The sequence below is a fragment of the Apostichopus japonicus genome, chromosome 23 (genome assembly GCF_037975245.1).
Source record: "Apostichopus japonicus isolate 1M-3 chromosome 23, ASM3797524v1, whole genome shotgun sequence".
In the NCBI taxonomy this organism is placed as follows: Eukaryota; Metazoa; Echinodermata; class Holothuroidea; order Aspidochirotida; family Stichopodidae; genus Apostichopus; species Apostichopus japonicus.
This window is the reverse complement of record NC_092583.1, coordinates 7,066,556-7,079,379: the sequence shown is the minus strand read 5'-3', so window position 1 is coordinate 7,079,379 and position 12,824 is coordinate 7,066,556. Positions and strand designations below refer to the sequence as shown.

The 12,824-nt window shown below is 37.6% G+C and overlaps 1 protein-coding gene across 1 annotated transcript in view; it reads left to right on the top strand.

Annotated features, from left to right (window-relative positions):
* The first annotated feature begins 4,114 nt into the window (after positions 1-4,114).
* Positions 4,115-12,824, top strand: part of LOC139964459 (uncharacterized) — a 30,884-nt gene continuing 22,174 nt past the window's right edge. The window contains exons 1-3 of the mRNA XM_071966042.1: positions 4,115-4,427; positions 6,827-6,905; positions 8,484-9,342. Coding sequence (XP_071822143.1) covers positions 6,886-6,905; positions 8,484-9,342 — 879 coding nt within the window. The 5' untranslated portion in view covers positions 4,115-4,427; positions 6,827-6,885. The remainder of the gene's footprint in view (positions 4,428-6,826; positions 6,906-8,483; positions 9,343-12,824) is intronic.

Here is a 12,824-nt window from a genome sequence, read left to right as displayed (position 1 = left end):
ACGATAACATCCCTCTACTAAAAAAAATAGACTTAAACGATTGGTATAGCGCCACAAAAAAATGCAAAAATACCTCCTCCCCTGGTCTTGACAATATTAATTACTTAATGCTTAAAAAATCCCCACCAATTTTCATCAACTCTCATATTATCCCTCTTTTTAACGATTTACTTAGACTGGGCTATTTCCCAACCCCGTGGAAATACGCAAAAATGATTCTAATACCTAAACCAAATAAAGACCGCACCAAAATACAAAACTACCGCCCAATTAGCCTCCTCCCAGCCCTTGGCAAAATTTTTGAAAGAATAATAGATAACCGCACTAGAACTCACTTAGAACTAAATGATTATTTCTCCCCATCTCAATCAGGTTTCCGTACACACAAATCTACCTTAAATCAAACTTTTCGTCTTTCCGAAGAAATCCGAATCGGATTCATTAAAAAACAATATACCAATGCCCTCTTCCTTGATGCCGAAAAAGCATTTGACAAAACCTGGCACAACGGCATAAGAATTAAGCTACTAAACTATAATCTTCCCCCCAATTACACCAGACTCCTTTCCTCTTTCCTTAATGATCGCAACACAAAAATTTACTACAAAAACCATCATTCTAACCCCATTCCACTTCGTGCAGGCACCCCTCAGGGCGCTGTTCTCAGTCCCCTCCTCTACACCCTGTTTGTAAATGATCTAAACATCCCCCCTCTCTCAAACTGCAACTATAGTCAGTACGCTGACGATATAGCCATCTGGAGCACCAGTAAAAATATTCATATAACGGAACTTAATCTCAAAAAAGCAATTACACATCTCGAAAACTGGTGCTCAATGTGGAGAATAAAAATAAACCCCTCAAAATCTAACTTAGTCAATTTCTCCTTTAAAAACTCAAAACTTCGTAACTATATTTCCAAAATTAACCTGTTCAACTCCCCAATCACTGCCTCTCCCAATGCAACCTTCCTTGGTATCACTTTTGATAATAAACTATCCTTTAACCTACACTGTACTAGAACCGCAGGCCGCTGCTGGTCCCACCTTAAATACATCCAAATCCTCTCACATAAGTATAATTTCCCTGCGAAAACCACTATCCAAATCTACAACTCCAAAATAAAACCAATTCTCAGTTACGGAAGCATCTCTCTGCTTACCATCTCAGACTCCAATAAACAAATCCTAAGTAGAATCCACACTACAGCTTACCGACTTGCCCTAAAAATCCCTTCTTATATAGCTACCTCTCACGTTCTCCTCGCAGGAAATACAAAATCCTTATTCACCCTACTCTTAGAATTTAATACCAAACTATACAAAAACAACCTAGAGAATGATCCATTGATCAATAAACTTCTATTGAAACATAATGTAGCATTAACTTACTTCCGTAAAAACCACCACCTCTCTGTATTCAAACTTCTTACCTAAAGCCTCTCCCCTTTAGAAAGTCCATTTCCTAAGTGGGTCTAACCACAAACTCCAGGTGTACTTATACTCTAAGTACAACTCCATTAATCCCACTAAGTAGCAACCACTTCCGACCAAAACAATAGAATCCGCTCTGTCTTCTTTATCCCATTTAAATAGAAATTCCTCCCCCTTTAGTGATCCATACCTAATTGGCTCCTCAGCTCCGACCTCCTGTGTACTTATGGCTTCTTAACAATGTTAATCGAACAATACTTCACTTCTCAGCATCTCCCTGTTTGAATAATAGACAACTTTCCCTAGAAAAAAAAAAAAAAAAAAAAAAAAAGTGTCTATTCTACAAAACTTAAATATTATCCCCCGTAGGACCTCTTGCGAGGTCGAACAGGGGTAAATTCCTTTATTGTTGTTGTTGTACTCGGTGAGCGGTGAGGTGGCAGAACGGGAGAGTGCACGTCTGCAGTACCTGAGGTCCCTGGTTCAAACCTCGGTGTCGACACTGACACCAATTTTCATCCCGCTCCTTTCTCGTGGTAGGAAAGTGGCTACACGTGGAAAGCGGTACTCACGTCCTTCGGAGGGGACGTTAAATTGCGGTCCCGGGAGCAGGACTACACACCCCTGCCTCGTTACTTCAGGGCACTATTCGAAAAGAGAAGGCGAGATTCGCCGGTGTCCTTCCACGCACAAAAACTTGGAGCCTCAATAATTTCCGACTAAGGATTTCCTTAGTCTGCTGTAGCACCTTCGGGTGGAAGCATAATACGAGGTATATCATATCATATCACCTACTCGGTGTCGACACTGACACCAATTTTCACCCGCTCCTTTCTCGTGGTAGGAAAGTGCCTACACGTGGGAAGCGGTACTCACGTCCTTCGGAGGGGACGTTAAATTGCGGTCCCGGGAGCAGGACTACACACCCCTGCCTCGTTACTTCAAGGCACTATTCGAAAAGAGAAGGCGAGATTCGCCGGTGTCTTTCCACGCACAATAACTTGGAACCTCAATAATTTCCGACTAAGGATTTCCTTAGTCTGCTGAAGCACCTTCAGGTAGAAGCATAATACGAGGTATATCCTATCCTATCCACCTTCAGAGTACTCTCTTCATTTAAACCAAGTTTTTGAGGACAATTGGAGATCAAAAGTCCAATGTGGTCTAAAGAAGATAGTCAGGAATCATACCAGCTAGGGTTATTGAAATTCAACAAAGCTTTCTCATGTGTGAAATCTCCATGGATTTGATGAATTAAAAACTGTTGCATGCTACAACTGTGGACTTACATGTCAGGCATACACCCATTACAATAAGGGTAAAGGCATATAGCCAAATTATGATACAATACACTAATGGGTGAAATTCAAAGAAATTTATGGTGTACATGCTGATTGAAATTAGGACAAAATTATGCTCAATGTGAGGTAAAACTGTCCTACAATTAGTGTAAAATCCTGGTAAACTGAGGTAAAACTAAGGTAAGAGCGTAGTAAATCTACGGTAAAACCATGGTAAAATTAGGGTAAAAGAACGGTAAAGCGTGGTAAAAGTATGGTAAATTGAGGTAAAACTAAGGAGAGCGTGGTAAATATACGGTAAAATTGGGGTAAAAGAACGGTAAAACTGTGGTAAATTTAGGGTAAAAGTGTGGTAAATCTACGGTAAAACCATGGTAACCTTGGGGTAAAACCATGGTACACTGTGGTAAAAGTATGGTAAATTGAGGTAAAACTAAGGAAGAGCGTGGTAAATATGCGGTAAAATTGGGGTAAAAGAACGGTAAAACTGTGGTAAATTTGGGGTAAAAGCGTGATAAAAGTGTAGTAAAAGTGCGGTAAAAGTATGGTAACAGCGTGGTAAATTGCGGTAAAATTGGGGTAAAAGCGAGGTAAAACTGTGGTAAATTTGTGGTAATTTTCTGCTGTAAACCGCGATTTACCGCGTCCATAGGGCCAAAACACCGCTTTAACGTACAACAAATTTACCGCAGTTTCACCGTGGTAAAATTGTGGTATGTTACCGAGGTAAATTTGAGGTAATTTTTTTCCTGGGAATTTTTGAACATATTTCATCCACTCTTTTTACTCCTGTCTGAGATCCCCCAATCTCACTCCCTCCCCTCTGATGTGAACAGCTCTCCTCTTTTTGTCAGGTTTCTATTTTGAATGATAACGGAAATTCGTAGAGAATTCTCCAATAGTCCACTATCGGATAAGACTATGGGACCGTTTACCACACAAGTCGTCCGTAACTATATGAAAGATGCTATAATGTTATTCACCTTTGCCAGACTTCTGTTGGACTGGTTAGAGAGACAAATATGGTGGCACAGTTACTCAATGGAAGTTAAATAGGGAAGAGGGTGTGATTATCTCGATGATCTGTAGACTTCACAGGCAGATCACCTGTATTAATATTAGGCCACCCCCCCTCCCCTCCTCACCCTCCGGTTTTGGAAATTCGATGTATTTATTAAAGTATATCATAGGCTACCATTCAAGATAACACTCAAATAGGTTCAATAAAACAAAACAAAAAATCTCACTGAACTGCTTTAAGTTCGATATTGACTCAAACATCGGGCGATATGGTTAATATGTAAGAGGTCAAAGGGTTAGTGGGCGTAATTTATTATTTTATTCATTTGATAGATACCAGCTCATATCAAGCCTGTCCTCGTCTCTGTATACTACAGCATTCAACCCTCCATTACCTCTTTCGTGCTCCACTCTTCAGAGTTTATTATCTAATATTCAGTTGAGAATTTGTCTCATCCTCTGATCGAAGTCATAGTATTTAGTTGTCTTTTAGTTTATCTCTAAGGGCTCTCTGTTTGAAATTTGTGTTATCACTTCACATTTCGTAGACGTGACAGCGACTCAGCATAAAAAAACGTATCGAATTATATCAAGAACAAGTTTTTATTCAAGACCTTTGGAAGAATATTAGCTGTACCTCACCTGCACCTGTCTTACACAGACGTCTGTCATTGTAAGTAAAGTAAAACATTTATGAATTTTTGGTTTCGATGATAATCGTAACCTATGCACCCATGCAGGAGGAGAGTGTGTGTACGTTCGATGTGTGTGCGTGTGCGTTTGCGTTTGTTTTTCTATCTGACCGAGGACTTGAACAAAAGAATTCCAGGTCCTCGGTTGTGATTTCTAAAGAATCACCACGTCCTCGGAAGAATTCTATTGTATGGGGTATTGTTAAGGTTAGGGTACGTGGATTTGAACAATGGAAAGTACAATGGGGTCCTCGGTTGGAATGTAATACAAACATGTGTGTGTGTGTGTGTGTGTGTAACGCCTCGCTTGTAAACACAATAGGTAAACTTGGACCATTCTCATATTTCGTGAACATAGGAGGACCACATTTAGGAGCAACAGCCTATAGTTTTTTTTTTTTTTTTTTGGAGATCAATGGTCATTTGGGGTCACCAGGGGTCAAAGTGAGTAAACCTTGTAAACACGATATCTCAAGAAGAAAATCTTGGATCAATCTCGCATATCGTGTGAAGGAGTACCACATTGAGTTTAAGATCTCTATTGTTTTTGGTGGAGGTCCAAGTCCATTTGGAGTCACTGGAGGTCAAATTGTGAAAACCTTGTAACACGTACGATAACTTAAGAAGGGAAGGTTGGACGAATCTCATATTTAGTATGTAGTTGGTATACGTTCAGTACAAGATTTTGTTGAGGTCAAAAGTCAGTTGGAGTCACCAGACGCCAAACTGTTGAAACATTGTTTTATAAGCTACCGTATCTCCCACATACCAGCCTATCAGATTACATGTACGTTACGCCGTATACGAATGGAAGCCTATTGGCGATTGGAAATGAGCTTATGGGCATCCGTAGAATCTAAAACTGAAAATACGAACAAACTTGCATTGGCTTCAACATGCCGCTCGGTAGCCTTATTTTGCGTGCGGAAAGGTGTACTTTGTAGTTCTATTGTTCTATTGGACGTTTTCCGTCGTATTTATTTCAGGTTGGATGTAGTTTCGTTGTGACCAGGCAGCGTTTATGAAACTTAACAATAGTTAGCTTTTTTACTATGACCAATCCCAATGCGAAATAATTGTGTAAAACGGTCTTAGTTTGGCAGTGAGTTCACGAGCCTTTGTCTGCATCGGCTGTTGATCTCAATTTGTGTAGTCTCTTCCACCAGTTTCAGCATAGCTAGGCCTTAAAAGTAACGTTCGACTTTCGTCACGTTTATGATTATGTGACAACTTGAACAAACCTGGCTAGGCGTGTGAGCAATTTTATGTTGTCTAGGCCAGCAACGGTTGGGTAGAATAGGGTTCATTAACACAACAACGTGAATAATACCAGTTAGAATACCAATACACCTTAAGATGGCAAAACATCACCTCAATTATTTATTAAGGCATTTTCATACTGGCTCTCATAATACGCAAAGTATCGAACAATTTAAAGAGTTTTGAGACAAGCTTGCTGTTATTGTTTCAAGTTAAATTTCATACTGCAAAGAAGCATGACTTTCCAATGCGCAATTACGTAGCACCATGAATCTGCCTAACTGCCTAGCCTTTGTTCATAGAAGTATTGATTTTGCAGATCTGTACTTTGGAGACTTGAACAACAATCATAGTCCTACTGGCGAGTGAAATTTGGCGAGTAGATTTTTAGCCACGGTTGCCAAATATCGAATACTTTTAAAAATATTTGTCCAGGCCTTCAAAACATGATTTCTCATGGATACTTTTCATACATGGTATATGGATTTGCCATATTGAGTACAAGAATCCTATTGCTTGTGAGTCTTGCAAATCTCCTATAGGTCACCAGAGGTCAAACTCTGAAAAACCTTTTACATGATATCTAACGATGAAATCGTGGATTCCTTTAATACTTGGTGTGTGGATTCATAACATTGAGTACAATACCCCTATTGTTTTTGGTGGAGGTGTGTATAGCCACGTAGAGTAGACTGACCTGAGTTTATTACTGCCATAGTGGTATTGTAACAGCTAGTTCTGGTTATACTGACAAGCAGAAGTCTAGGGCATTGAAGTCATCGAAACCTCAATGCATTTTGCATTGGTTATTAACAGCACTCCAGTGTAGGTAAATAAAGCTACATTGTATAACATGCCTGTACGGGAAATTTTGGATAAAAATATAATTTCTTTAAGTAAAATTTCCACTTTTGACCATCGCTTACATGAATTTATCATTTTTTACCATAATTTCATTCATCATATTAAATTCAAGGTTGCTCATTAAACATTAAATAAAAGCCACAGCATTTGCCCTAAAGAAGTTTTCTTTCCGTTCCGATGATCTCTGTATTTATTGCGAAGAATATTCTTTAGAAAGTCATTTGTTTCTTACTTTTTGTTCTAATTTTATGCGCAGATCAGGACTCCCGCTGCTTTAATATAATTCTCGTAGAACTGATCAAGCACATATCAAAAATGGCCTACACAAAAACCTCGTAAGTATTATTTTTTATACAAGATTTAAATGTTTTTATAAATGACAGTATTTAAGAAAAGTATTATTTCTTTACTTTGCATTCATCTATGCACAAGCAATGTTATAAAGTGACAATTTTTAATGAACAGATAAAAGACATTCTCATAAATAACTCCTGAAATATGGGAAACAGTTCAGTATCGAATAGGGGGTGGGGCACAAAATTCCTAAGGGTAGTAGGACATCACGGTGTCGATTCTTTGGGGAGGTAAAGCACAAAGCCATCTCAAATCGCCGATAAAATGGATCCTCTCTGCATTCTGTGCCACGAATTCCATTATTTTAATACGACAACGATACAGCACCTATTGATTGATTACTTTCATGTATTAGCAAAAGGACACTTCCTGTTTACATTTTTCCTAAATGTCTCAAAAAAGGACTTATTTTAAATACCACCTGAAATTCTGTCTGAAGTCACCCCGTGAAATCTTTAGACCAAATTGGCTTTCTCTAATAGCGCCATCAATCATCATTAGCGGCGCCTTTTGACAAAGTTAGCTTTTTGTTATAGCGCCATCATTTACAACTTGTGACCGTGTGTCTCTTTCTCTCAGTTTTTGGCGCTAAATGCGAATGAATTAGAATGTACTGTATGCATGGCGTCAATACACAGGAAAAGTTGAATCAGAACGTTACACCAGTAGCCTACATGCGTATGATAAACGATGAATATTGAAGATAAATGAATCGTGTTCAAGCAAACAAAATTTAGCCAATGCAATTTCATCAATTTTACTGAAACTGCCTATTAACAGGGCTTATATCGGTATTGTTATATGTGAGAAATTTTGTGAGAGGAATATTTTCATAAACGCACAGTAATTAATTTCAAATGTTGTTCTATTAATAGGATACTTTAATAGCAAAGTATTTTATTCGGTCGATTTTCCAATTTCTAGCACGTTTTACTCCGCTCGCCATGCATATATACATTCATGCGGAAATGTATTTTCTTCACGTTTTATGCGGGAGAGGGTTCTTAATGGGAAAACGCTATAATTGCTAGAAGTTTTCGACAAGTATTTTCCTGCAGGTCTTTACTCTCCAAATTGTTCTCAGATATTTTTTAGGAACATGATGATGACTGAATGTCCCAGTGAGGAAAATTTCTTCAAAGGTTGTAATAAAATCAGTTTAAGAATTTTGACCAAAGTTGACCATATTTGAATATCTAGCATATTTGTGGCAAATTCAGCATAACTTTAAGTCATGGATCTACAGTTAGGCCAGTATCCCAATCATTAGGCCTTGTTGAACGTCTCATTTCTTATATCTTCGAGATTACCATGTCGAATAATTTGCTCTGGACATTTAGTGCTATTGTGTCTCACAACGGGGTCCCATGCATAAATCAACAGCTTTTTAAAGAATTTAGTGCCGTTTGTAAGACCTAGGCTATATAGCTACTTCGCAGGCTGAGAGCTGTTCATCAACATTCCTTCGATCTAAAAATCAACTCTAAATTCTTCGTTACCACGGATACAACCTTCCAACCCTGACCTAACTTTTCACCTTTTGCCTTCCACACAAACAGAGTGCATACAACGATACCACGATTCACCGTACGAAAAGATTACGTAGTGTTCTTCATGGACGTGCTAGATACAGGCCGTTTGGCTGTCGCTGGATATAACAACACGACAAAATGCAGCTTTATTGATCTGTTTATGTTACAATTAGATCCTGATTCTCAAGAAAAACCGTTATTATTGACGTCAGAGCCTTACTATTCTGAGGAATTTACCGAGTTTGGTTCAGAATGGCGGACTGTTTGTTTCCTGGATGATCGTCTGTTTTTAACGTGTTGTAAAAATACGATATCATTGTACGATAGTAGTAATGGCGGTCTGGTCAATCAAGGGAAGTTTAACGGTGACGCCTGGTGTATGACAACCAGAGATGGATTAGTCTATGTCGGTTTGTTTGAATCCAAAGAGGTGATTGTCTTAGATGCGAGAGAATTGAGACTAAAGAAGACAATCACCTTAAAAGGATTAGGAAGAGGAGACTGTCCTGATGATATAACAGTTAGTAATAATAAACTGTTTATCTGTACAGGCCTGTATGGGAGAGCTTTAATGTGTAATAGTCAAGGAGAAATAGAACAGGAATATACAAACACACAGTACAGCTATGCACGTAGTATAACAGTCAGTGAAGAGAAAGGATTAATATTTATATTATGGTATGGTGGTGTGGGTAGACAAGTTGTTGTTTACCCTCTGTCTGGGGGTCATTCTTCCATCTCTGGGGGTCATCCTTCCATCTCTGAGGGTCATATCTTGGCTTCTTTTAAAGTTTCTGATAATTCCAAGAGAATCAGGATCAATAATAACATAAACAGATTATTTGTGGTAACCTGGAAAACTGGAGAAGTATATGAATATCACACAGTGAGTACTAATACAGGATTTATAGGCCTATGGTTAAAATTAGGACTATTTATCACTTTTATTAAAGCAATCGTTTGATTGAAGCTCAGCAAACTGGGCATCATTCTATGCGAACAAGTTAGGAGAAGACACTTTTACATGTTTTGAGATCTGCTTTGCAAAATTTAGAGAAAAATAAGAACATTTTTTTCCTTGGGATTTGCTTATTCTGGTAAGGTTGTCATGGAAGTGTTTCTGTCAATGTACATAAAAGTGAAATTTGTTTCCTTATTATATCAGTCTTCATGCTTCAAATGTAGACGAAATTGATACGAGTGAATGCGGAATTTTATTAAGAACACAACTTTTACTTGTTTGTTAAGAGAGAGATCAAAATGGTGGAAAAGTCAGTGCAAAATTTTATGAAAAATTAGGCCATTCGATGCTTCTTACACTTTGCAATATTGAAGCAACACACAAAATTTGGCAAATATTTTTTCTTATTTTCTGAGCTTAAAAGCTGCTAATTTTTATAAATTTGGTATTAGTGAATGCGGAATTTTATAAAGAACATAACTATTCCTTGTTTGTTACGAGGGAGATCAAAATGGTGGAAAAGTGAGTGCAATTTTTTTTTCTCCAAATTTTAGGCCATTGGATGCTTATTGCAAAGTGCAATAATAGAGCAACACACAAAACTTGGCAAATATTTGTTCTTACTTTCTGAGCTTACAAGCTGCTAATTATTACAAATATGGTATTAGTGAATGCGGAATATAATGAAGAACACAACTATTACTGGTTTGTGCAGAGGTAGATCAAAATGGTGGAAAATAGAGTGCAAAATTTTAGGAAAAATTAGGCCAGTGGATGCTTCTTACACTTTGCAATATTAAAGCAACACAATAAATTTGGCAAATATTTTTTTCTTATTTTCTGAGCTTATAAGCTGCTAATTTTTACAAATTTGGTATCAGTGAATGCGGAATTTTATTAAGAACACAACTATTACTGATTTGTTACGAGAGAGATCAAAAATGGTGGAAAAATGAGTGCAAAATTTTATGAAAAGCTTAGGCCATTGGATGCTTGTTGCACTTTTCAATATTAGAGCTACACACTAAACTTGGAAAGAATTTTTCTTATTTTCTGAGCTTACAAGCTGTCAAAATTTGGTATAAGTGAATGCAAAATAGTCTCAATAGTGCAATAAGTGAAATTTTGTTTGGCAATGATGTCTATTTAATGAAAATCTAGGCCAACAATTCTATGAAAAGTGATGCGAGATGAATGTTGCATTGCATACAGCTCAGACAAAAAAGGATTTATTCCTTTATCAATACTTTTGATTGTCAAATATACAAATGTGACATAAATCAATGTAACATATTGTTAAAAACACCAGAGGTGCAATTTCCCATGAAATGAGGTAAATTTTAAGAAAAAGTATGGGCAATATTTTTATCTTAATTTAGGCCATGGTGATTAGCTTGGCACTAGTGCAAATGTATAGCAAATACTGCAGTGATAATACACGTCTTGATGTGATGACAGTATTAAAGTCTTGATAAAATGATATGACACAAGCTTGCTTCTATTTTGGGATTTAGGGTGGTTTATTCAGGTGCAAATTAGTCAAAATTGCAGATAAAGAAGGGAAAATTTGATTTTAGCCTTGTGGTGCTAATTTTCACATTGTCAACAGAGTTAAGACTGCAAAATTCACAAAGCCATTGAAATCATTTTTCATTACTTTTGAGGAGAGAAAGTTGTAGTTAAGTACAGGCTTTACATTAATATGGATTGTACATATTGAGTCAGTTGGCAGTCTTACTGTATGTCGAGTTCTATTCTAATTAGTTCATTTCACTGATGGCCAATGATTTCCAGTAATTAATGCACAGTGTAATGTACAGGTAGTCCTTAGAAGTAACAATATATAAGTAACAAATTTCGGATTAATTCCTGAGAAATTCCAAAGGTACAATTTAGTTGTACTACACTCATAATGAAGGTCATATAGGAATAAGCAGGAAAATGGAGGCAAAATGGAAAATGGACGGTGCAGTGTATTCCTGTCAATTTTGTGACAGTAACGATTATAGACATCACTTTGTGCAAGTGACGATACACAATATCCTGCTCAATTGTCTAAATATGCAGTACATTACTTAATTGTAGTGACCAAGCATACAGTGTAATGTATGCAATTGTTATGAACATGGATTAAACATGATCATTGCTATCCATTGCATAAGAGAGCATTTATACCACATGTCAACCAGTGTAAGAACAGTGGTCTTCACGTAAGGCCTTTTTGGTTTTGATGAATATCGTAACCTATGCATTCATGATGGCGTATGCGTGTGTGCGTTTGTGACTCCCAGCTTGTAAACACAATATCTTAAAAAGGGAAAACTGGACCAACTTCATATTTGGTGTGTGGATGTACCATATTGAGCACAAGAAGCCTATTGTTTTCTGTGGATGTCAAAGATCATTTAGGGTCACCAGGGTCAAATTGTGAAAACGTTGTAAACACAATAGCTATAGAAAGGAAGCTTGGGCAGACTTCATATTAAATGTGTAGAAGTACCACATTGAGTACAGGAAGCCTATTGTTTTCTGTGGAGGTCAAAGGTCATTTAGGGTTGCTAGGGGTCAAAATGTCAATACCTTGTAAACACGATATCTCAAGAAAAGAAGTTGGGGCAAACTTCATATTTAATGTGTAGAAGTACCACATTGAGTACACAAAGTGTATTGTTTTCTGTGGAAGTCAAAGGTCATTTGGGGTCACCAGGGGTAAAAATTTGAAAACATTGTAAACCCGATATCTCAAGAAGGGAAGCACGGGCAGACCTTATATTTAGTGTTAAGACGTACCCCATTGAGTACTACAAGCCTGTTGTTTTTGGTGGAGGTCAAAGGTCTTTTGGGGTCACCAGAGGTCAAAATTTGAAAACCTTGTAAACACGATATCTCAAGAAGGGAAGCTCGGACCAATTCTTATTTAGTGTGTAGACGTACCACATTGAGTACAGGAAGGGTAATGTTTTTGGTGTAGGTCAAAGGTCATTTGGGGACAACAGGTCAAATCGTGACAACATTGTAAACATGATATTGCAAGAAAGGACATATCTCATTGGTTTGTAGATGTACCATATTAAGTTTAAGGAGCCTATTATTGCTTTTGGTGGAGGTCAAAGGTCATTTGAAGTGGGCAAATGCCAAACATTTACTTCACTCCCCTCTTACCTGTCTCTCCACACTAACACATCTTCCTTAACATAATATCGTAAGGGAAGCTTGGACAGATCGCAATTGTTTTGGTACGTAATTGTACCACATTGAGTACAAGAAGCCATGTTGTGGGTGGAGGTCAATGGTCGTTTGAGTTCACCAGGGGTTCAGATTGTCAAACCATGTCTTACACAATCTTTCAACAAGGACTGATGTCATATTTAGTATGTTGATGTATCTATCACATGGAGTACAGTACA